General features: G+C 35.2%; 1 protein-coding gene across 3 annotated transcripts in view; it reads right to left on the bottom strand.

Annotated features, from left to right (window-relative positions):
- The window catches only part of Fstl5 (follistatin like 5), a 507,741-nt gene that overhangs the window by 430,371 nt on the left and 51,006 nt on the right, over positions 1 to 26,364 (bottom strand). For 2 of the 3 annotated variants that reach the window (XM_035451280.1, XM_035451279.1), the window contains exon 2: positions 3,230 to 3,260. In XM_035451280.1, the coding sequence (XP_035307171.1) occupies positions 3,230 to 3,260 (31 nt within the window). Of the gene's footprint in view, positions 1 to 3,229; positions 3,264 to 26,364 lie in introns of all 3 variants that reach the window. The other variant, XM_035451277.1, reaches the window with a different exon arrangement.

Here is a 26,364-nt window from a genome sequence, read left to right on the forward strand (position 1 = left end):
AAGTTGGAAAATATTTATAACTGTGATTTTAAGGAAAAATAAGAGAAAACAATAAAATTCATATCTTCAAATGCTTAATATAGAAAAAAAACTTTCCTAGTTAAACATGGCAAATGTCTCAATGTGGAACTAATAATTGCTAAATGAAGTGTGTCATTTTTTGATAGAATATGTATTACAATATCGATATAAATTATTTGCTTTTGGTGTGATTTTTCAATATTTTACCATTTGTAACACTAAACCACATCAAATTATACTTGGTTGAGGATTAAACTGATGTCATATGAAGTAATACTTCATCATAGTGTCTGAAATTTATCAAGAATTTAACAAATAACTACACCCATTAAGAAAGTAACTTATTCAGTGTCTCTTCGCTGTAGAACACTAGATTAACCAAAATATGACTAGTTAAAAATTAAATACACATTTATTTCTATCATATCTCAATAACAATACAGTTGTTTATTTAAAACAAGAAAGAGATCTTGTACTGAGAGCCACAGGCTCACAAGGCAGATGGGTTCTTAATCTTTCATTTACGTAACAAAACCAAAGATGATGTTCAAAGTTTCTCCAATACATGAGTCCTTGCACACTCTCCGTAGACACATCAATATGTGTTTTAAACTATGTGACCAATTTAAAGCTGTGCCAAATTAGTATGAAGGTTAAGTTATTTGTTGTTCAAAATTATTTAAATTTTATTCATAATGTTTCATGGCTATTGTCTATGAAACAATTATAATTTGAAATGAGCAAATTAATAATAAAATTAAGCACTTCTCTGTGAAATAATTGCATATTTTAATTATTTTTTGTTACTTATTTTATAAATAATATTCAAAATGAATTATTTCCTAACAGTAGTTTTACAAAACTAAGTGCATTGAAATGCAATACATGATACGCTAGTACATATTATAACCCTGGGAAAGAATCTTACAGATTATCTGACTGAAGCACAGATTCTTTAAACATACAGCACTACCTTGATTTCCTTACTGCAATTTTTGGTGTAACTTCAAGCAAAAAAGACTATATTAGACATTTGTAAACTTCCAAAACTAGAAATTAAATACAGATTCATCCCTTACTTATTAAAAATAAGAAATTTATAAATTAAAACTTTTTAAATTCAAAGGAATGTGTTTTCTCAGCTAAATTATACACACAATTTTAGAATGTATAAAAATATTAGTTTCCATTGTATTTCAAAGGAAGATCATATTCTAAAAATATTAACCTGTTGCACAATTTTAAGTTTGCAACCATTTCAAAATTTATTTCTATGTACATGAAAAAAATAGAGGTCAAATTTCATCAGAGTACTTTGTAATTTGTTTATTGAAGATCACTTGGAAACATTAAGTTAGAATCATTAAGTTGGGGGATCTTGTTCTGAGCAAAACCAAGCACCATTACAGGAAATTAGATTAAATCCCTCATCTGGACTTAATTCTATATAATAAACTTGTTTGGATAAATGAGATTAGCTGTTAATCAGGAAGTCAATAGAACTAGTGGATAAAAATAAGTTATAAAAATTATTAAAATAAGTTACAATGATTAGTTTATAAGAAACATAAATTATTTATTTTTCAAAATTGTTTAACAGCACTTGAGAAGCTTTAGCATCATGCTGTGCTGTTTGCTCTTGCATTATTTAATATTGACACTATAAAACATATTCTTTGAAAGATGACATTATTCCCATACCCAAGGAAATGACTTCTAGATTAAATAAGCAAATTCTGGTGTCAGAATTCATCTCTCATTTACATGTAAGTCAGTCATTTATAAAACATCCTGTGTGTTAGTTTTGAATAATAATCCAGCTAAGAACAGGGGAAGAGCTGGCAAGCATCATCTCAAAATTTTATTATACTGTTAAAACATGTTCCCAGACAATGCTTGCAAAACATAATTTCTACTTGAGATGGTGTGATTTATATGTCTAGGATAATAAAACATCAAGAAGAATGTTTCACTAAACATATTTCTGCTTCAACAACAGAGTTACAAATATGATTTCATGTTAACCTGATACACTGGAGGGAGGAAGATATGCAATCAGCATGCCAGAAATTCATGCCATTTGAATACATATCAGACAGCACATCTTAGAACAGAAATTCTTGCTTATAACACAAAAGTGTGCACCTTAAAACTAACATTAGTATTTTAAAGCTAAAAATTTAATTAGTTTGGAAACTCCTTAGTTGACAATCTTTTGTAATCCATTTGAACATAATGCATCACACACACACACACACACACACACAACACACACACACACACACACACACAGAGAGAGAGAGAGAGAGAGAGAGAGAGAGAGAGAGAGAGAGAGAGATTTGACTTCTTGTTACTGTATATTTATACAGAAAATATTGTAGGACTAGCAAGTTGTTGAAAAATTTCTAAGTAGAAATGTATTTGGACTTCTTATTTAAAAATAGCAGCTGGGCAGTCTCCAAAACAATACAGAGAAACTCTGTCTCAGAAAAACAAACATGTATATATCAATGGCTTTGAGAGTTGGTTAAGTAGTTAAGAGTATGTGTTAAGTAGTTTGGGAGCCCACTCCACATAGAGGGATACTCTCTCAGCCTAAACACATGGGGGAGAACATAGGCCCTGCCCCAAATGATGTGACAAGACTTTGAAGATTTCCCCATGGAAGGCCTCACCCTCCCTGGGGAGCAGAAAGGGGATGGGATAGGGGGTTGGGGGGGAGGCAGGGGAAGAGGAGAGGGAGAGGAAGAGGGAAATGGGATTGACATGTTAAACCAACTTGTTTCTAATTTAAATTTAAAAAAGGAAAAACATAAAGAAATATCTTCATTATTTTACATATAAATCAAGAAAGAGCAATAGCAATACACTGAGTTCTCTGTAGGATGCATTTTAAAAATTGTCACTTGTCAATTTACAGACAGATGATATACGATGCTAAATAGGTACTATGGTTGGGGCATGGATTTCTTCTGGACCAAATGGAGAAGAAGTAGAAAATTATATTGAGATCATCAGGCCATTCTATGTAATAAAAAGGATTATTTACACAGAGAAGTTAGTAGGCCACACAGTGGTCCCAGATGCTCAAAGAGTTTTAGAATTATGGGGCAAATTGTAAATTATCCTTATTTTAACTGCATTTTCAAAATGGTATCACATCATTTTTTCACCTTTGAAATATTATTTTAAAATAGGTATTTCTTACCTTTGATTCTTGAACTTTCTTGAGTTTTTTCCTGCTGAAATGAAAACAGAAATATGTCAAAATCTTTAAGTATGTTTTTATACTTTGACACAAAAGATTATCATCAACATGAGTCTAATGCTTTTTCTACATACACCCAAAAACATAGGTTTAGAAATTGTGTATCAAATTAATAATAATTCTCTGTGCACAAGTTTCTCTAAGAAATCTGTACACATGCTACAGATAAATAAATGACTATTAATAATAGTTATTCATTCCTATCCAATTCTCATTTCATTTAATCTCATTATATACTCAATAATGTTTTCTGAATTTGCTTTCAGGTCAATACTAACCATAAACTGTAGGGAATGGTAAAATTTTAAGGATAAATATAGAGAAAACTCTCACTAAAATGGTATAAAAGATTGATCAACTATCTTCAGTTCCATTTCAATTAGAATTGGTCTTAATTTAACATTAATATAGACATTTTCTTTTTTTCCCAAAAAGGTGCTCAAGTCAAACTTGTCCATAAATTTGGGACACTCTTTATTAATTATCAAATAACCAGAAAGAAATTAGCTTACTTTCACTATCATACCACAGAGCATTTTCTCAACTATGTTCATAACAGCATTATTTGTAATAGCCAGAACCTGCAAACAACCTAGAAGCACATTGAATGAAGAATGGATAAAGGAGGGATCATATGATCAAGAAAGGTCAGGAGCATGATAGGGAAAACAGCAGAGACAGCTGACCTGAGCTAGTGGAAACTCACAGACTATGGAATCAAAGCTGGGTAACGTGCATGGGACTGAACTAGATCCCTGAATTTGGTTGACAGTAGCAAAATCTGGGTCTGGCAGTGGCACCAGAACCTAACCCACATACATGAACTGGCTGGCTGGAGCCCATTCTATATGTTGTGATACCTTGCTCAGCCTTATTACTGGTCAGGGAAAAGGCTTGATCCTATCTGAACTTGGTATGCCAGACTGTTGACTCCCAGAGGAAAGGCCTTAATTAACCTTTCTCACTAGTGGAAGAGGGTTGGGAAGGGGGAAAGATGGGAGTAGCAGAAGGGAAGGGTGTAACTAGGGTTGATATATAAAATGAAAAATCATTTTAAATAAAAAATTTGCTTACTTTCAAGTTTTAAATTAGATATTGTGTAATCTGTAACATCCCAACATAGATTCACAATTTACAATCTTTAAAAGTTTTCAAGATCCCTCTGTCAGATGTGGGGTCAGTGAAGGCATTTTCCCATTCTGTGGGCTGTCATTTTGTCTTACTGACTGTGTCCTTTGCCTTACAGAAGTTTCTCAGTTTCAGGAGGTCCATTTATTAATTGTAGATCTCAATGACTGTGCTACTGGTGTAATGTTCAGGAAGCAGTCTCCTGTAACAATTCGTTCAAGGGTATCTCATACTTTCTCTTCTACAAGATTCAGTGTGGCTGGATTTATGTTGAGATCTTTGATCCATTTGGACGTCAGTTTTGTGCATGGTGAAAGACATATGACATAGGGCTGATTTCCAAAATATACAATGAACTCAAGAAGCTCCCCACCAAAACACTAAACAATGAAATTAAAAAGTGGGGTGCAGAACTAAATAGAGAATTCTCAACAGAGGAATCTGAAATGGCTGAAAGACACTTAAGAAAATGCTCAATATCCTTAGCCAGCAGAGAAATGCAACTCAAAACAACTCTGAGATTACCATTTTACACTGCCTAGAATGGCTAAAATCAAAAACACCAATGACAATCTATGTTGGGGAGGATTTGGAGAAAAAGGAACACTCCTCCATTGCTGGTGGGAGTGCAAACTTGTAAGACCACTTTGAAACTCAGTATGGTGGTTGCTCAGAAAAAATGGGACTCAGTCTACCTCAAGATCCAGCAACTCTTTCTTGGGCATATACGCAAATAATGCATGGTCATACAACAAGAACATATGTTCAAATATGTTCATAGCACCATTGTTTGTAATAGCCAGAACCTGGAAGCAACCTAGATGCCCCTCCACTGAAGAATGGATACAGAAAATGTAGTACATTTATACAATGGAGCACTACTCAGCGGAAAAAAAGGAATGGAATCTTGAAATTCCAGGCAAATGGATGGAACTAGAAGAAACCATCCTGAGCGAGGTAACCCAGTCACAGAAAGACAAACATGATATGTACTCACTCATATATAAATTTTAGAAATTGAGCAAAGGATTACCAGCCTATAATCCTTTTCACCAAAGAAACTAGGAAACAAGAAGCACTCTAAGAGAAAAATGCATGGACCCCGGAGAATGGGAAGGGCCAGGATCTCCTGACCTAATTGGGAGCATGAGGGTAGGGAAGAGGGAGCTGACAGAATGAGAGGAGGAGAGAGGAGGGGAGAAAAGGAAATGGAGGAGCAGAAATGTTGTGTTGGGGGAAGAATAGAGGAAAGCAGGATGAGAGATACCATAACAGAAGGAGCCATTATAGGTGTGAGGAGAAATCTGGCACTAGGGAGATTTCCAGAGAACTACCAGGATGACAGGAACTGACAACATAAGCAATGGTAGAGAGGACACCCTAAATACCCTTCCCCTATAATGAGACTGATGACTACTTTATGTGCCACCCTAGAGCCCTCATCCAGTGGCTGATGGAAGCAGAGGAAGACACCCACAGATATGCACTGAACTGAGCTCTGGAACCCAGTTCCTGAGAGGGAGGAATGAAAACCAAAGTGGTTGGGACCTGGCTGGTGAAACCCACAGAAGCTGGCTTGAACAAGGGGGAGCACATGGACCCCAGACTGCTTTCTGGGAGGCCAGCATGGGACTGATCCACACCCCTGAATATGGATGTCAATGAGGAGTCCTTGGCACTCTATGGGGCCCCTGGTAGTGGATCAAGTATTTTTCCCTGGTGTAAGAAGGGACTTTGAGTGCTCGTCCCATGTGAAGGGATGCTCTCTTGGCCTGTACACATGGGGAAGGGCCTAGGCCTGGCCCAGGATCATGTGGTAGACTTTGGGCAGCCCCCATGGAGGGCCCTACACTCTCTGGGGAGCGGATTGGGGATGTGGTGTGGAGCAGGTTGAGGGTTGGGGGGAGGGTTGGGGAGAGGTGAGGGAAAGGGAGAAGGGATTGACAAGTGAAGCAAGCTTGTTCCTAATTTGAACTAATAAAAAAAAGAAAGAAAGAAAGAAAAAAGTTTTCAAGATCCCATCTAAATTCTTTTTTAAACCATATCTCAAATAAAATGTCAAATATTAAATATATAAATGTATATACATAGAGAGAATTACATGATTGTCAATCAAATTTTGTTCAAGTAAAAATGAAAGAGAATCATCTGTCATTGCAAACATTAATCCCAAATTTCAAACTCAGTATATTCTCAATAAATTATATACATAGACACATACTTATATACATTTATTTGTAATACATAGTATATTTTATATGGGTTTAGTTGTTTGAATAGGTATGGCTCCCATAGACTAATGTGTTTGAACGCTTGGCCAATAGGGAGTGGCATTATTAGGAGGTGTGACCTTATGGAGTTATTATGGCTTTATTGGAAGTTGTGTGACACTGTGGAGGTGGGCTTTAAGGTTCTTCATGAACAAATTGTGCCCAGTGTGACACAGTTGCTTCTGCTACCTACAAACAAGATGCAGAACTCTCAGCTCCTTCTACTGGACCATGTCTGCCTACTCACCACCAACATGAAGATAACAGACTAAAAAAAAAACTCTGAAACTGAAAGCTATCCCCATTTAAATGGTTTCTTTGTAAGAGTTTCCAAGGTCATGGTGTCTTTTTCCAGAAATAGAAACCCTAAGACAATATATTATAATGTTTGTAATAAAATAACTGATAATAAAAATTATATGTACATTTATATTTATAAAATAGTTGACTAGATGGTATGAATTTGAAAGACTATTATAAGTTAAGCTTCATAAGTCTTTATTGATACATATGTAGTTTTATCATTATGTAGCCATTTCACATGCGGATGGTGTCATAAATATAATTTTATACAAAAGTGTCATGTGCTTTAATCATATTCACCCAACTCCTTCCTCCTCTTTGCTCCTGCTATTTCCATTGTTTCTCCAGTTCAGTCTTGCATCTAAATTTATTTCCCATAAATGATTTCATATATCTATGTAAAATATTGAATCCAAAACTGGAAGAAAAAAGTAGTATTTGTCTTTCTGTATCTGCATCATTACACATAATATTATGCTATCTGGTTGCATCCATCCTCCTGAAAACAGCATAACTATGTTCTCCCTATGACTCTATAAACTCTATTGTATATGTACACAACCCTTGTTTATCACTTCATTTTTATGCTTTATATATTTAACTGTTGTTACATATTTGAGATTTTGAAAATATTGTAATAACCATGGATGAACAAGTATCTCAGTGATATTATGAATTAGTATTCTTGGTACATATACACAGACTATGTGTTTGATTTAATAGTAACTTTTTCAATTTTTCTGATATATATATATATATATATATATATATAATTTTATACAAAAGTGTCATGTGCTTTAATCATATTCACCCAACTCCTTCCTCCTCTTTGCTCCTGCTATTTCCATTGTTTCTCCAGTACAGTCTTGCATCTAGATTTATTTCCCATAAAGGATTTCATATATCTATGTAAAATATTGAATCCAAAACTGGAAGAAAACAAGTAGTTTTTATTTTATTTTATTTTATTTTATTTTATTTATAGGGGAAATATTAGGGGATCCACAGAGATGACCCCAACTAAGAATCCAAGCAGTGGCAGAGAAAATGCCATTGATGCCCTTCCCCTATAATGAGATTCGTGTCTACCTTCGTTACCATTCCTAGAGCCTTCATCCAGTAGCTGTTTGAAGCAAAAACAAGCACCCACAGCTAAGAACCGAACCATACTACTGGAATCCAGTTGTGGAGAGGAAAGAGGGATGAGCAAAGGAGCCAAGATGGGGCTGGAGAGACCTGCAAAACAGTGGACCTGACCTAGTGAGAGCATGGATACCCTAGTCATAAACCTGCGGAAATAGCATTGAACTGAACCAAACCCTCTGAATGTGGGTGCCAGCTAGGAGGCCAGGGCAGTCTATGGGACCTCTAACAGTGGAGCCAGTATTCAACCCTAGAGCACAAATGCACTTTGGGAGCCCATTCCCTATGGAGGGATACTGTTGCAGCCCAGATACAGCAAGGAAGGCCTGGGCCCTCCCCCAAATGATATGACAGACTTTGAAGGTCCCTGATTGAGGGCCTCACTGTCCCTGGGGAGGAGTTGGGCGGATGGGTTGAGGGACTTTGTTGGGAACATGGGAATGGGGGGATGGATATGTAAATATGAGTTGTAATTAAAGAATTTAAATAAAATTAATTAATTAATATTAATACCCAGAAGTCACATATAGAGTTCCTTCTTTCCATGTAATAGTACCAGCATTTATTTTTTTTCTTAATGGACAGCCATTCTGACTAGTGTAAATCAAAATGTGAATGTAATTTTAGTTTAAATTTCTCTGATTATGGTGGATATTATTTTTCATGTTTATTGGCTATTGATATTTCATCTTTTAAAAACAGAATGTGCATTTCATTAACATATTTACTGATTGAACAATTTGAAAAATGTTAATTAACATTGATTTTTATAGTTCCATATTTATATGTATATTTCTGTGTGTTTAAATATAGATAGGTAGATACATAGATACACAGATACATATGCTAGTTATTAACCTCATATGATATATAGCTGCCAAAGACTTGTTTTCCCATTCTAATCTGTATCATTCCTCAGAATAATTTCTTTTTCTGTGCAGAAGTTTTATTTTCATATGATCCCATTAGTAAGTATTTGTGATTATTTTCAGGGATATTGGAAATTTATACAGAAAAATGGTGCTTATTAATACTGGGCTTCTACAGGAGGTCCCATAGATTTCTGAGATTTCTTCAGAGAAATCCTTGTTCCTGGGTTCTGGATCAGTCCCATGCTGGTATAGATGTGGATTTTGGGAGACCATTCCATGTAGAGGAATACTCCCTGAGCCAAGACACACGGGGGTGGGCCTAGGCCCTATCCCAAAGGATACGAAAGGCTCTGATGACACCCTATGGTAGGCCTCACCGTCCAGGGGGAACAGAAAAGATATGTGACAGATAAGGTTTTAGTTGGGGCAGGGTAGGGGAGGATGGGTGGGAGAATGAAACTGGGATTGTCATGTAAAACAATCCTATTTCTAATTGAAATAAAAAAAGTTGGGAAAAATGGTGCTTATTTCTACATCAAGTGTTCTATGTTTTCCCTCTAGATTTTTAAAAAATTCAGTAATTACAAAAATCCTTTATTTGATTTTGTATTTCTTTTTGCCATGGGAGGGATTTGATCTAGTTTCACTCTCTTACACATGGAATGATAGTTTCCCAGAAACTTTTTTTTTTAATCTAATGTTTGTTTTGGTTATCATGGTCAAAATTTACATGGCTGTCTTTAATTCTGAGTTTATTTCTAGGGTGTCTGTTTTATTCTGCTGATCTATGCATCTTTTTCTTGTTGTTTTGTATGCTCTTGCCATGTTATTTTATGTGTCTCAAAAGTATAGCTATATGCTGATGTCTTCATCATTGTTCTTTATAGTCAGAGTTGCCTTAAATTCAAGATCTTTTTGCTTCCATATGAATTCATGATTGTGTTGTCCCATTCATTTTTATTGTGAAGAATGATGCTAGAATACTAATGAGGATTGTCTGTATCTAAAGATATTATTTTATGCTAGAGATGTGTTCACAATATTGAATCTACTGATCCAGGACCAGAGTTTGTCCTTTAATATTGCATCTTTTTTAATTTCTTTCTTTCTTATTTTTTTCACTGCAGTAAGTTTCAAAATTAGTATGTTTTCATAAATGGAAATGCTGAATAGTACAATGGACTTGTTCATTCAACCTATCTGGAATGAAGAGACATCTATTGTGTTCCTCAGTAAAGTTAACATAGAGAGAAAAACAAATGCAAGCATATTAACCATCAAGTCATTGTATTTTCCAAAATCTGAGATTCCTCCATGACTGGACTAGAATGAGTACATAGGATTTAGTAGAAGATGCTATCATTTAGGCCATGAAATATTTATGATTTGATATTTCAGTCTGAGAGTATTAAAATATCGTTAGCATCTCTTCTTAAGCTAGTAATATTATTAGAATGACATTAATATACAACTATTACCATTTTGTTCGTTTATAATAGTTTTAGAAAAGTAAGGGTAAACTTAGTAAGTAAGGGACAAGAAGGTGTTACTGTGGTAACACAGGCAGATATGGTAGCAATGGCATAGAAACATGTGGCACTGGATTTGAAGGATCTTATTAGAACTGGCACAGTGATGACTAGACTAAATATTGGCCATGATAATCAGAGAAGACAAGAATGCTGACAGGAAAATGGGATTGTGGAAGAATCAAGTTATTCTAGCTAGATAAGTTATTGGCTAAATAATAAGCATTTGAAATTCTTCAGTTGTTTTGTTATAAAGCCTCACAGATCTATATTCCCTAGCCAACTGCAATATCAAAATATATTTAATACTTATACCTACAATCTTGACTCCTGTATCTAGATATCTAATAATAAAGCTGACTGATCATGTCCAATGGAAGTTTTGACCTTCCCTTCTTTGACACCATACACTATGTAGAAGTAACAACTAGAACATTCTACTTACTCAGACTTGGAGATTCACCTTTATCATTCTTTCTTTTGAGATTTAATAGACAACAACACTTTTGTAATTTATTTTTAATGTGTATATGTAACTATGATCCTATGCCAAAATCCTGATGGAATAGGATGTTTCCTAATGCATTCCTCTCAGCCATCAAACTCCTGAACACTGGATCACAGAGAATGAAGAGTTTCTCAGAAATATGTGATGTGGGAAGGGAAAGAACTAGTACCCACCAGAGAAGAAAGGTTTTCCCAGGAAAAAAATCACAAAGCTATAGTGACTTGTACATATATTATGTATTAAGATGTTATACATCTTAATCAGACACTTATATATATAAAGTATACATGTACATATAAATATATGCATATAATCTATAAATATATATACAATATATTATATTATCATATATCTTATGTATAAAATATAAATACATATATTTATACATGTTATATGTTATATAATTTCATGAATTTTTTTATTTTTTATAAAATGGTAACACTGCTGTACTAATGATGAAGAGAAAGTAGTAGTCCTTCTCTTGCTTAACCAAACTGCAACTAAATCTATTTTCCCTTACTAATTTCTGCCTCATAACTCAAAATACAGGGAAACAAGGCGAGAGGTTAATGGATTCAAAGAAGACAGATCCTAACATCTAGAATTCATGGGAGACAATTTCTAAAAGATGCACAAATTTTGACAACATTAGCTTCTCTATAAATAGCCACAGTCTTTATGCAGAGAAGTCAGTTAAATAAAATATTCTAGAATTAAGTATTCAAAATTAGAAAAAAAATAAAGTTTAATTATCCAGTGAAAGAGAAGGGAAAGACAGAAAATTATAGGATTAAAAACCCCAAGAGCAAGGAATCATAGACTCTCAGGTAATGAATTATTTATGAAATGAGTTTTCAATTGTATAGATTCTGTTCAGAGGTCAAGTACAATTATCTCTTTAAAGTGCCCATTAGTTATTGAGCTAGGTGGAATCGTTGCCTTCAGATAAAACACTATTTTGTTTCTCTTGTGGGTTTAGAAGTAATCTTGGAATTATTCAAGTAACGAAAGGGATACTATGAAATGTACACATTGATAAAAATTTCATGATAAACTACCTAGTAAATAATGGCTTGAGTTGCATGTTTTTGTTCACAAGGGCACTTATTTCATTTTATTTAGTTGTCATTTAGTTTTGTAATATTATTATTCGTATATTTACAATAGTAGAGTTTGAAAATTTCTAAAGTGGAGAAAATTAATGTAAAAGAAAATGAAAATATTACTGATTTTATATTATTTGACACAGAGAATGACTAGGAAAAACTATGATAGAAGGAAGACCAGTTTCTTTAATATGACATACGGGTTAACAAGAAGAAGTATGCAGGTCTGATGAATTAATTATGCAAGTTCAATATAGTAAGTTTCTTTACATAATGAGAAGAGAAATAGCTCAGCATTGAAGGTTGAATCATTTGCCAAAATTCAAGAATCTGCCAGGGAATTAAATATATTATTTCATGAGAGCAAAAAATCTCACACCCACACCTTGGTATTCTTGAGTCAATCCGAACGATTCAGACAACATAACTTTGTAGTACATGTCATTAACTTTTTGTTGTTGTTGTTGCTGTTCTTTTCTATTCCTATAGATGGTGATTTAGGGTCAGTCAGTAACTCATATGTAACCTCTATATTTAGAGAACAGCTATGTTTAAGTGAATAAATTGAATATTGCTAAAGATAGAATCTTTTGCACATTTCTAGATTCTAATGCAGAGAGCTTTGTGATGTGAAGGAGTAAGAATAAACAAAAATATTGGTGTTCATCAGAGCTAGCTATAGCACAATATTTACAAGACAATGACTAGATTCCTTCATATTGAAATCTGTGAGTACGTCCTTTTCATATCATCATAACTGTGTAATATTTCTGGAGTAATTTTTCAAGCAATGTGTGTCTCTGGATTAGATTCCAAAATAACTTTCTTTCAAACAAACCAAGTCTAGTCACTGACTTCCAATTCGCCTTGGGGATGTATCACTCATTGATGTCTCCTTTGGTTTCCATTCCTAGAGCCTTCATCCAGTAGCTGTTTGAAGCAGAAACAGGCACCCACAGCTAAGCACTGAACCATATTCCTGTAATCCAGTTGTGGAGAGGGAAGAGGGATGAGCAAAGGAGCCAAGATCGTGCTACAGAAACCAACAGAATCAGTTGACCTGACCTACTGAGAGCATGGAGAACCTAGTAATAAATCTGGGGAAACAGCATTGGACTGAACCAAGCCCTCTGAATTTGGGTGCCAGCTAGGAGGCCAAGTCAGTCTATGGGACCTCTAACATTGGAGCCAGTCATATCTTTAACTTACATAAAGACAAATAGGTTAAAATGTCATTGACATAGTATTTTATTGTATACAATATATTAAATCCTGTTTATATAAATAAGTTTGAATATTACTCCAAAATATTTTCTGATATGTTGATCCATTTTTAAAATAAGTATATTTTAATTAACCTATTAAATTTAACAATAGGAACACCATTCACTTTTCACTTTGTCTTACAATATTTCTTGGAGCATTTTCAGAGCATTGTAACCTGATTATGTGTAAGCAGACACCATGAAATCTACCCCAGAGTTTAAGTAGCTAATAGTACTTCTGTCAATTCATCTGTGATGAATCTGCTTTCATGGGCCATTAGCTTTCAGTTTTCATCTTCTATTTTTTCTTCTACCTATCCCTTTGATGATGATATCTTGTCTTACATCTTTGGGAGCATCTGTGTTACAAGAAAAACATACAAAGCAATTTGTACAGAAAGATAGATTCAAAACAAACACAGATATTTTGGTAGTTTGAATGTTACCGTTCCCCCATATGCTCATAGCAATTGGCACTATGCTATGAGGAAGTGTGGCTTTGTTGAAGTAGGTGTGGCATTATTAGAGGAAGTGTGTCTCAGGTCATTTCCTTCTCCCTATGGGTATCAATGTTAAACTCCCAGATTTTTCTGCAGCAGCATGTCTTGTTGGGAAATATCCAATAACACTGTGAACACCAAGTTTGAGTTTGCATCAATTAAATAATAGTTAACCTTGTGTCAGGAGGCTGCATTAGCAGTTAGTTGACAGAGTAATTATATATCTCCAGAGAACATACTGGTGAGATAGAGAGACCCAGAAAGTAATAGGGTGGGGTTTGGAATGGCTCAGCTTTTTTATGTGTTTTGTTTGGTGGAGCAAAAAACAGGTCTTCTGTGGATGCCAGCACTGAGAGAGGGTTAGGTGGCTGGTACTAAGTCTCTGTGAGCTTGCAGGTTTTTACCCCAAGCTTTGAATCTCAAGACATATTCATAATTAGAATGATAGATATTTAGTTAAAGCTAACTTTAGCAGCAGTGACAGGACCAGTGGTTTTGTGGCAGAATTCTCACCAGTAGATAAACAGGCCAGTAACTTCAGAGTTGCAATTGCTGGCTGAGATAGCAATAGATTAAGACATAGCCAACATAGCCACTGTGCCAAAGTTAAAAGAAAAATGTCTGCCTACATGCCACCCACCATGATAATAATTGATGAAACCTATGAAATTGTAATCCAGCCCCAATTAAATGGTTTCCTTTAGAAGAGGTGCCATAGTCATGGTGTCTCCTCATAGCAAACCCTAACCGAAGCAGCAGTTGGTATCATTGACTAACTAGGGAATTGAATGCACATGTTTGGAGGAACCTGGATTTAGGAGTTTAGGATCAGGAAAGCAGTGGGATGCTTGAAGCATAGCTTAGCAGGCCATACTAGAAGGAACATGGAAGACAGTCATACTGAAGGTGATTTGAACTTGTGGGGGAGGGGCAGCTCAAGTGGTTTCAGAGGAGAATTATTTTGGTATGTTGCCTAGAGATTGTTCTTGTGATATTGTGGTGAAGAATGTGACTGCTTTTTGCCCATCTGAACAATCTGCCTGATGGTAAATGGAATGAAAAAAAGTGGTAACCTCAGGGAACGAGCCCACCCAGCAAAGCATCAATCCTTTGAATTGAAATTAAAGAACTGTTTAGGTACAGGCATGGTGGCACATGCCTTTGAGCCAAGAACTCAGGAGACAGAGGCTTTTTGGATCTGTGAATTCAAGGCCACCCTTGTCTACAGAGAAAGTACCACATTGTTAATATTTAGACATCTGTACTGCTCTGTCCTTGGGGTTCTGACAGGATACACTCACCTGTACATATTCATTATGTTCCCTTTTAAAAGGTCCCTGCCCACCTCCCATCCCTCTCTCTCCCTTTCTCTCCCTCTATCTATCATCTATCTATCTATCTATCTATCTATCTATCTATCTATCTATCTCTCCCTCTGTCTCCCCATCTTTATTCTCCCTCCTTCTCTTTCCTCTTTCCTTTCTCCTGCTGTTCCTGTCTCCCCTAGTCCCCTCCTCCTTTTTATGATCCCTTTCCCCAAATAAAAAATCCCCTTTGCTTGAACCCTGTCACATGGTGTCTTTCATGCGCTGCTTTTCTTAAATATCAACACGCATGGTGAGGAAATGGTAAAATGTACCAATCTGTGATGAAACTATATGCGGTCTTAGAACAAATTCATGGAGAATTGTGTCCTTGTAAGTTGCATGGCTTAAGGTAAACAATGAGGAGTGAGAAACTGGAATCCCTAGAAGACATTGTAGTGGAAAGTAGTTTCTTTTCACAGTCAGCCTAGGATATAGCATTATATCATAGACTCAGAAGGATAAACAACATGTTCTCTTTCACAGGTGAACCCTAGCCTCAAATATTCTGTTTTGTGTGTTCAGTCAGGAGTACCTGTAAAAGTAAAAAAATTAGAAATGGACCATTTGGATTGGGGATGTCTTAGGAGATGGTGATAGTCCAACTTCAATGATAAGAAAATAGTGTGGGAATTTGAGGGGTAGAACATTTAAGCAGGAGAGAGAGAGAAGAAAGAAAGGAAGAAGAGAGAGAGAGAGAGAGAGAGAGAGAGAGAGAGAGATTCTGTACATCTGGATGATTGTGCTCCTGAAAGACAAGGTTGTAGCCTCTAGGTAGAAAGTTAATACCACTTAGATAAATTATCCTGGCACCAAGTTGCTAGCTAAATGTCTATGCTTATACCCATAAACAAATACTAATCCCCCTTGGCTCTAATTAGCTGAAGGGAAGTGAAATGCTGTTTTCTTGGCATAAGACAACTTATTTAGTCATGACTAAACAAAAACTGTGGCTACCTGAGTCAGCCCTGTAAAAGACTGGGCTTCTCAGCAGTCAATCATGGACCGGGAGAATTTTACAGGACTCCACCCCTTTCAAATGAAGTGTTACCTCCTGACATATTCAGTGTTCAAAACATGAGAATAAAAGAAATATGCTCAGCTTAATATTTACAAACTATAAATGAATCCATCTACTTAATTTCTTCAACATCCAATAGTATGTGATTATTATTTTATTTCATGTGTTCCAATTTAAATGTTTATCTATTGGTTAGATGTTTCATAGGGTGAAAGTTTCAAATAAAGCCAATGGTAATTATAAAAATACATAATAATGACATGTATGATTGAAATTTGCTTGAACACACAGGGTTGTTTGGTTCTTTTTGGTTGTTGTTGTTTTAGCAAAATTGTATACATTAAAAGGAAGTCTATAACCCATACCTGAACACAATCAGTATGCACTGTGTCAAACATAATAGAACATAATTTTGCAAAGGTGCCACAGAGAACATTTTTTTTTTTGCTTAATGGACTCTGAAATGCATGAACACTCTTGATCTCCAATATCTTATCAGTATTTAATTAACAACATAAAGGAATAGTTGACATCCAGATCAGAAAATTGTTCATATGGACTGAATAAATTAAATGGTGATATAGGTTCAGAGAAAGAGAGGGAATAATTAACATAGTCGATGAACAAAAATGATAATTATTCACTAAAAAACTATACATGTTTTATATGTATACATTCTTCTTCATAATAAGATCCACAATTCTCTGCTATTGCTTCTTTAATTTGAAGATTGAAAGTGTGATGAAAAATTAATATCTGATCTGAGATCAAATTTTAAAATAATGATATTTTTAAATTCCAATAGTAACAATTTTTCACTATTTTATTTTGACCTAAAATATGAGGAGACTGTAAAGGTAAATTCATCTGATGAAATAATTATATTCTATTTTCTAAGGAAAATTCATGTTAAGTATTAGAGTTGAAACTATTTCTAGAGATCCCCAAATTAGATAAGCATAGCAATTTTTATGAATGAGAAACACAGTGTTGATTTTCTAGTATAAATAAGTAATTAAAGAATTCATAGTAAATGAAAATACAAAGAACTAATTAATGAATTTGTCATGGAAATAAGTGCTGTTCGGTGATTTTAAACTCAGACATTCATATTATAATTTCTTCTATATTTTATCTCTGTAAGAACTTGAGTTGGTAATTTGCTGTTTGTAGACAGTTGCTAAGTAGTAATTGTTTTTTTTGGGGGGGGGTTGGTTTTTCGAGACAGGGTCACTCTGTGTAGCTTTGGAGCCTATTCTGACACTAGCTCTGGGGACCAGGCTGGCCTTGAACTCACAAAGATCCACCTGCCTCTGCCTCCCCAGTGCTGGGATTAAAGGAGTGCACCAACGCCCGGCAAGTAGTAATTGTTATAGCAATAACATCATTGTTTTTTTAAGATTCTATAATTGGTGGTACAGCATAGCTTATACAGTAATGTCTTTTTTTTTTTTTTTGCTGTTTTACTTTTTAATTTAAATTAGAAACAAACTTGTTTTACAAGTCAATCCCAGTTCCCTCCCTTGCCTCCTCCTCTGCCCTGAGTCCCTATGTTATCACCATTCTGCTCCCCAGGGAGGGTGAGGCCTTTTTACAGGTTACTAATAAAATATATTATTGAGAATAGGATTTGCAAAAGAAGGAATCTCTACTATGATATATAAAATACAAATTTGCTATTCAGATATCTCTGGCCAGACTAAAACAATGCAATGTAACATGAGAAGTAAAAGGCCCGGAGACTATTATTGGGATTCAAGCTTCAAGCTGAACATCAGAAAAGCAAAGCAGCCAAGCTGGTAGATCTTACTTCTGCATCAGGTCAGACTAAAGGGGTGATCCTCAAACTGTTCCCAACTTCACTGCTCCTAAGATTGCTCTGCTCTCCTCAATGTGGCTAGAGACTCACTCTCAGACTGAATGCTTCTTTCTACCTTTTACACCTATCAAATCCTGTGATTAAAGGCATGAGCTCTGATTCACTATTCAGTAGCCTAGGATGATCTTGGTGTCAGAGATAAGGTCTACCTCTTTGTCCTGAGTCCTGGGATTAAAAGTGTGTACCAACACCACCCAGCTTCTATAGCTAACTAGTGTGGCTGCTTTGTTATTTTGACCTCCAGTGACTTTAATAACTCATAAACAATATATCACCACAATGCAAGATATTCTGGGCATAGTAAATCCAGCTATTTTGAAGTTTACAAATTAATGTTTGTTTCTGAGAAAATGAACATACATAAATAATAAAGAATATTGGAAAAGAACTTGCTATATTGATTTATGATAATTTTATAAATTAGGTATATCTATGATTCAAAGGGAGCCAAAAATTGAAAACCAAAATATTCTGTTAATAAAACTGTAGGCACTTTTAGTACCCAATTTGGAGTAGGGCAAAATGTTTTGGAACAGTTGAAAATTAAAATTTTCAGAAAGTTGACATAATATTAAAACCACTGAAATGGTTTCATGAAAAAAAAAAACAGAGAATGGAATTGAATCATTTAGCAATGTTTAAAATCTACAACAATAGAGGTACAATATGCTAGTGAGAAACTCATAAAAAACTATTATAAAATCCTCAGGGAAATCATAAATTTCATTATTTGTGTAGTTGATCAATGGGAAGGTGTTGGCATGGGGGGGGAGTGGTTGAAAGCTCAAAGGTAAGGTTCCAGTATTAAGATCTAAGGACAAAGGATGATGAATTGATAAAGTGGAGGATAGGTAAGAAGGAAAAAAACACTGAGGGAATTCGAAAAGGCCATATTGAAAACTACTATTTCATAAGCTTCCTAAATGCAAGAATATTTTTTAAAATGTAATTGAGTTACCATATTCAGAGGAATGGATAAAATTCCACCTAAAAGCCATAAACTGTCAAAAATAAACAAAAAACAAAAAAAGAATCCTAGTGCCAGAGTGAGATATCTCCCAGAGACTCACAATAAATAAATACAAAGTAATTAGGATCTATCCACACATCCCTGTCCCCACTCCAGCTCTTCCCAGATCACCTTTCACCCCTCCCAGCTTCTCATGTCTTCATAGGCCCTCAATCTACTGAGTCTAATCAGTGATACCTAGTTGTATTCTCCTCCAAAATACCCCCCAAAATAATTCTCATTACTCTTGTTTACATAATAAAATTTGATGGGAAGACCTTGTTTGTGAAAACATGTTGAACATAGGACACAGAGAAAACAAACTGGTACTGACCTGGAAGCATTTAACCTGCAGACTAGTTTGCATAATGCAAGATGATGTTATGAAGACAGATGGAAGAGGAAAGCCATTGACTGTCTTAATAAACTGTGAACCTTGAGAACTCCAGTAATTATGAGTTTGGCAAGATATGGTACAATAGTAGCAAAAATGGCATGGGGCTAACCTACAGAGTTTTCAGGAAGGAACTCACGGCACAGTAAATCTAGCCAAGAACTTGTTGTTGGGAAGTCATAGGACCTACAAAAATTAACTTTCTTTAAGTCTCTTTAAGCCATAGACTGCCTCAGTTCTCACCCCTTATCAGAAAGCTTCATTTTGTAGCAGATAACAGTTGTGGTCTCACAACTAACCAGAGTGTAGAAAATAAGTGACTTAAAAATGCTTAAGGAGACTTGTGTCACACCCTTTCCACCTACATTTCAAGAAACAGCAAAGAAAAAGGGTAAGAAAGGTTCTAAGAAACAGAAGTTGGGGGAGACTGTTGTGAACTGATGGATTTTAGACATGATAGAGCCATAGAATCACTAAGTCATATCAACTACAGTTACCTGTACAAGAGTTGCTCTATGATAAGCCAATCAACATTCAAGCATGGAGAGGAAAGGTGTTCACAAGGCCCCCACATCATGCCCAGAAGCAAATGGCAGTTGATAGTCACTGGAAGGAGAAGAGCTGGAGGAGAGTCAGATTCCTTCTGTATTATCACCAAACCATAATGCATTGAACATATACAGGTGCCCTGTATATGTGTAAATGAGCCGTGTTATTCAGACTTGGTTGGAAAAAAAAGAAGGCATGAAGCTGGGATTTAGAATAAAGGTGAGTCTAAGAACAACTGAAGTTGAGGAACCAAAATACTAGAATCTAAATATTTTTTGCATAAAATTTCCAAACAATACATAAAATTTTAAAACATTATTTATTCTTCCTTCTATGTGTACCCAAAAGCAAAGTCTTACAAGTGACTCTTTCTTTGACAATACCACATGTCATTTCAATAGGACACTCAAAGGCAGATAATAGTATAAGTTCAGAGCAACCAACTCTCCCCTCATTAGCAAACTAACCATGAAAACTTGTCCTTGCAGTCCTCAAATCAACTTTAGCTATGAATGATAATGATAATTTTAGAGTAAGTCTGATGAACATGCTTAAAAATTAACCTTACAAAATGAATACAATGGAAAACAGAAAAGGTAAGTAAAAACATCAAAGAAAAGCTCAAGCCAAATGAACCTGCTTATCATTAGAAATCTATACATTATTAGAACTGATCCCTAGTGCTTAGATGACTGCTGGAAACCTGTTCCCCAAGCTGGATTGCCTCACCAAGCCTCTCTGCAGGGGCAGAAGCTTGGTCCTACCTCAACTTGATGAAGTATGCATTGTTCAAGCCCATGGGAGGACTGCGCCTTTCTGAATGGAGACTGAGGAGGAGTGGATATGGAAGGGGGTAGATGGGAGGAAAGGGATGGAACAGCAGGAAAGGAGGGAGGAGAAACTGTGGTTGGTATGTAAAATTAATGAAAAAGATGTTAATAAAATAAAATAAATCTGTATATTATACAAAGTACATTTAAAATATATTAGAGAATATGTCATGAAAGGTTAATGGATATGGGCTTTTAAGTCAGAATCATGAAATGTTTCCCAAAGTTCCTGACATAGGGAAATCTAAATTGAGAAAAAAATCAAACAATCAGTAAGTAAATACAGAACTTGTAAGCTTATAATTGAGAGTTACTCTGTATCTCACAGTCCGACTCTCACTCTCCTGTATGCATCTCTGTGGTTTTGAATAGGAGTATGCCCATGAGATTGCCTGCCTATGGATGTCAAAGGACAACCTTGGGTATATTCCTTCTATACTGTGTTTTCAATAAAGGGTGTTATGTTGTTCACTACTTCATACACAAGGCTACCTACCCTACTCTTGTCTTTGCCTTCCATTTTGCTTTGCAAGAGAAGTGTAGTACCAAGTCCCATTTTACATAGGTCATGGGTGTCTGACCTTAACATTAAGCTCTTTATCTCTTGAGTTAACTCTCTAGTCCAAAAAGTGTTGCTTTTATAGATTAGTTTTAGCAAGTTTACAGAAAATGTGTCTTTATGATTTTTCATAATATATACCATTAACTTTTGATAATGTTTTCTCCCTCATAATTCTAGCTTTTCTCTACTGCTCCCTCATAACAGTTCATTTCTCTTCCTTCCACAAATATCTCCACTTTTCATTAAGATTGAATCCATTTATAAGAGTGAACACAAAATGTTTATCTGTATTTTGTTTCTTCCAAGATTCTCTCCTTTCTTGAAATAGATTTTAAGATCAATTTTTACATAAGAAAAAAATATCACTTTAAATAAAACAAGGTTTCAAGAGTTTGGTTATAAAAACATGTATTTATACATTTCCAACAAAAGGTAAATACTAATACAGGCAAAGGAATTATCTATTATCAGACATTCTATAGCTATATACTTAAAATAAGATGGTTGGATATTACTTTGTAAATAGGAAGTAAGTAAAATGATTTTGACTTTTATGTTTGCGTTTATAAAACATATATCTTTAGGTATAGAAGCAATACAACCGAGTTCATTATTTTAAGTCACCTAAATATAAGCATAAGTGTTCTAAGGAGTTAAACATAAGTGAGCTACGATGATAGAGAGAACCCACTGTCACTGAGAACCTTGATTTCATTCCCAGCACCCACTGGGAAGCTCACAAATGACATAACTTGAGCTCCAGGGGGGTCTGATAATATCTGTTCTTATGCAACATCAGCAGGCATGCTTGTGGGACATAGACATGCCAGCAGGCCAAACATCCATATACATAAAAATTAAAATAATTTTTTTAAATTCAGTGTAGTTTTTCACTGTTCTATGTAGCATGTCTTCTATCTCAAAATGTTAAATATTCTTAACATATATATAAAAGAAAAACTGAGAAACTTTGACATGAAAATAACTTCATAACTTCAAATGCATTGTTTCCTAAAACAAGAACAACAAAACAAAAACGGAATAAATAGCTCTAAAATAAGTTGGAATGATGTACACAGCAGCAGTGTGGCAGGTTTGGAACAGAGGGCAGCAGAAGGAAAAGGTCTGAACTTCAATCTCAAAACATTGCCCTTTGGTAGGAAGATATAAATATTAATAATGTTCATAAACCAATAAAGAATAAATAAATGCATGTAGTTAAGCTGAGACATCTGCTGTGAATTTCATTACCACAGAGAAAAATATGTTAGTACATGGAGATATTTGATTTTGTGTGTCTTCAAAAGTGTATGATTAAACGACTGCTACATAGTAAAGGTCCTATGTGCAGCAGGTGGCAAATAGGTCATGAGGGGATGAAGCATCCAGCTGGAGCATGCGGTCCATCTGCCTGCTAAATACTATGGTTGAAGGGAGCTGACAGCAACTTCATTTTTATCTAGCTTTTAAAGTCTGCAAACCTCATTTCACTAAGTCATAGCTTTCTACTCTGACTAGAAAAGTTTTCTCTGTCTTCCTTTTAAATCTAGCTTTTTCTCTAGAGTTCCATGCACGGAAGGCTGCTATGCTGATAAGCTCTCCTATATCCTAGCAACATTTTAAAAAGTAAATCACTTCAGCTAAAATTAAAGTGAAAATGTTTCTAATGGTTAGTTTATGCAGTATTTAGTCTGGTATAATCTATTTTAATAAATTCATAGATTAATATTTCATTTTATCTATTTTGCATTATGCAAAGTATAAAAACAATATGCAAAATTAATATAATTTCAGTTATGTTATTTTGCTTAAAGAGGCAATAAAATGTGACTATGCATGTGTTAAGTATTCTTAACATTGTTCTTTTAAAATATTTGGGGTAACTCTAACCAAACAAGTTCAAGATTTGCATGATAAAAAATTTCAAGACTATGATAAAAAAAATGAAGACTATATCAAGAGATGGAAAGATCTCTCATGCTCATGATTTAGTAGGATTACTATTTTTAAAATGGCCATCTTACCAAAAGAATCTACAGATTCAATGCAATCCCCATCAAAATCCCAACATAATTCTTTAAAAACTTGAAAGGATAGTTCTTACCTTCCACCTTCCGGTGGGAAAACAACAGCCAAAGGAGGATCCTGCAATAATCCTGAACAACAAAAGGACTCCTCTGGTAATACTATTGCTGATTTTTACACTCTACTACAGTGCTTTTGTAATAAAAACAGCATGATATTGGCATAAAAACAGGTGGATCAATGGAATTGAATTGAACACCCTGACATGAATCCACACAGCTATGGAAACCTGATTTTTGACAAATAAGCCAAAATTATACAATTGAAAAAGAGGAAACATTTTCAACAAATGGTACTTGCAAAACTGGATGTCTGCATGAAGAAGAATTCAAATAAATCTGTATGTATCACCCTGTACAAAACTCAAGTTCTATTAGAAAAGTTAACATAAAATCACATACACTGAACCTGATTGAAGAGAATGTGGGGAAAAGGCTTTAATACACAGGAGAAAACTTTCTGAACAGAACACTGATAGCATAGGCACTAAGACTGACAATTAATAAATGGGTTTCATAAAGCTGAATAGCCTCTATAAGGCAACAGACACCATCAATTGGACAAAGAGGCAGTTTAAGGAATAAGGAAAGATTTTGACCAACTACACATTCTAGAGTTCTTATGTCCAAAATATATAAAGAACCCAAGAAACTAAGTACTAAAAAGCCAAATAACCCTAGAGCACAAATGGACTTTGGTAGCTCATTCCCTAAGGAGGGACATTATTGCAGCCCAGATACAGCAAGGAGGGCCTAGGCCCTCCCTCAAATGATATGACAGTCTTTGAAGGTCCCTGGTAGAGGGCCTCACTATCCCTGGGAAGGAGTTGGGGGATGGGTTGGTGGGGTTGCTAGGGAATATGGGAGGGTGGGAGGGCGAGGGGATGGGGAGATGGATATGTAAATATGAGCAGTAATTAAAGAATTTAAATAAAAAATTAACAACCAACTAAGCCTGTATTTTAAAAACATCTCTTGCATTTTTCAACATAAAGTCTCTTGTGTTTTTATTGACATAATGCAAAAAAGATGTTAGTTCTGAAAAAGATTATCAAGTTAGAAAATGTCTCTATCACACTGGGCCAGTCTGGGTGGAAAATTTTCTCAATGATTCTTATACGATGAATTAGCTTTGGCTGGCAGTGCCAACCTGGGAAATTGGCCCTAGGTTGTATTAACAAAATAAATTAAATAGAGATGGGTATTTTAAAAAAAGTCAAATAATCCAATTAAAAATGGATACAGATCTAAACAGAGAATTCTGTGTAGAATAGTGGAGAAATCTGAAATTGTGAGAAACACTTTAAAAGATGCAAAATACCCTTAGTCATTAGGGAGATAAAATTCAAGCTATGAGATTCCACTTTTTCAATTATGTTCATTGAATCTTTATTCATAATAGCAGAAACTGAAAACAACCCAGGTATCTGTTACCTGAAGAATAGATAAAGAATTCATGGAGTATTGCTCAGCAGTTAAAAAAAAAGACATCTTGAAATTTACAGGAATATGAATTCAATTAGAACAAGTCACAGTGAGTGAGGTAACTCAGAAGCAGGATGACAAATATGGTGTGTATTCACTTACAAGTAGATATTGGCTATTAAGTATATTATAATCAAACTACAATCCACAGACCCAGATAGGTTGTGTAGTGGAAAGAAGTATGGATCTCCCTGGGAAGACGAAAAAGAATAGATTCTGAGAATGTAGTGGGACTAGAAGGGATAGCAACAGAAGGGATCAGATTAATGCTGTGTGGATAGAGACAGGGCAGGGAGAAACAGCTGGAACTGGAGGGGAAGTATTTGGGGGGCAATGTGGAAACCTAGTGCAGTGGAAACTTCCTGGAGGGTGACCCATGTGTTTGCATGTGTAACTATACCTTCAATTAATTATAAGGCCAGGACTGAACCTTTATGTTTATGGGATTAGTAATCCATCTAAGCATTTTCAGTGCTTTGCTTTAGTATATTAAGCTACATGAACGTATTTATGCCGGTCACCCACTTGTAGATTTGGACTAGGCTAGGTGTTAATAGGAATTTTAGTCGCTTATGTTAAATTTTACACTTATTGAAATTCAAGTTATGTTTGGTGGATTACTAGAATGGTGGAGAGGCCTGATATTGAAATCTCTGGTTTTGGGGTTTGTCAGAGTTAGTAATTATCAGTGGGGGAGGGGGATTTGACTTGAAAATCTAGTATATATTCAATATATGTCCGAAGAAAGCATTGAATAGTATGTCTTTGGGGATTGTATATGTGGATAAATGACACTTGAATAGAGAAGTCCAGCTACAAGAATAAGTTGACCTTCATGCCTTGACGGCTATGGTGAGTCACAGCATACCGAAAAATAAAAGATACCAAAGGCAGGAGACCACAATTATGTTGGGCATGGGCTGATTAGACCCGTACCATCGAGATGTCTTATTTAAGGGGAATGTATGGACGATGATGCATTTCTATGGCCCTGAAGAAAGAACCAGATGCCTAGTAAAGTTTCAGGTTAGTCACCCCCAAGTTGGAATGGGCCCGGAGCGAGAAGAGGGGCAGAGGTGGGCGGGTTGCTGGTTTCTCAGAGGATGGTAGATGTGTTAGACCAAATGGGGACAGGGATAGACTATGGAAAAGCAGGGTTATGACTAAAATGGTGTATGTAAGATAACGCAGGTATATGGAGTTACATTAATTTGTAGTATACATGAAAATACATGTTGTAAGTAATTTATGTGGATTTTACATAAGATGTCTTA

This window comes from Cricetulus griseus, assembly GCF_003668045.3.
Source record: "Cricetulus griseus strain 17A/GY chromosome 1 unlocalized genomic scaffold, alternate assembly CriGri-PICRH-1.0 chr1_0, whole genome shotgun sequence".
NCBI lineage: Eukaryota > Metazoa > Chordata > Mammalia > Rodentia > Cricetidae > Cricetulus > Cricetulus griseus.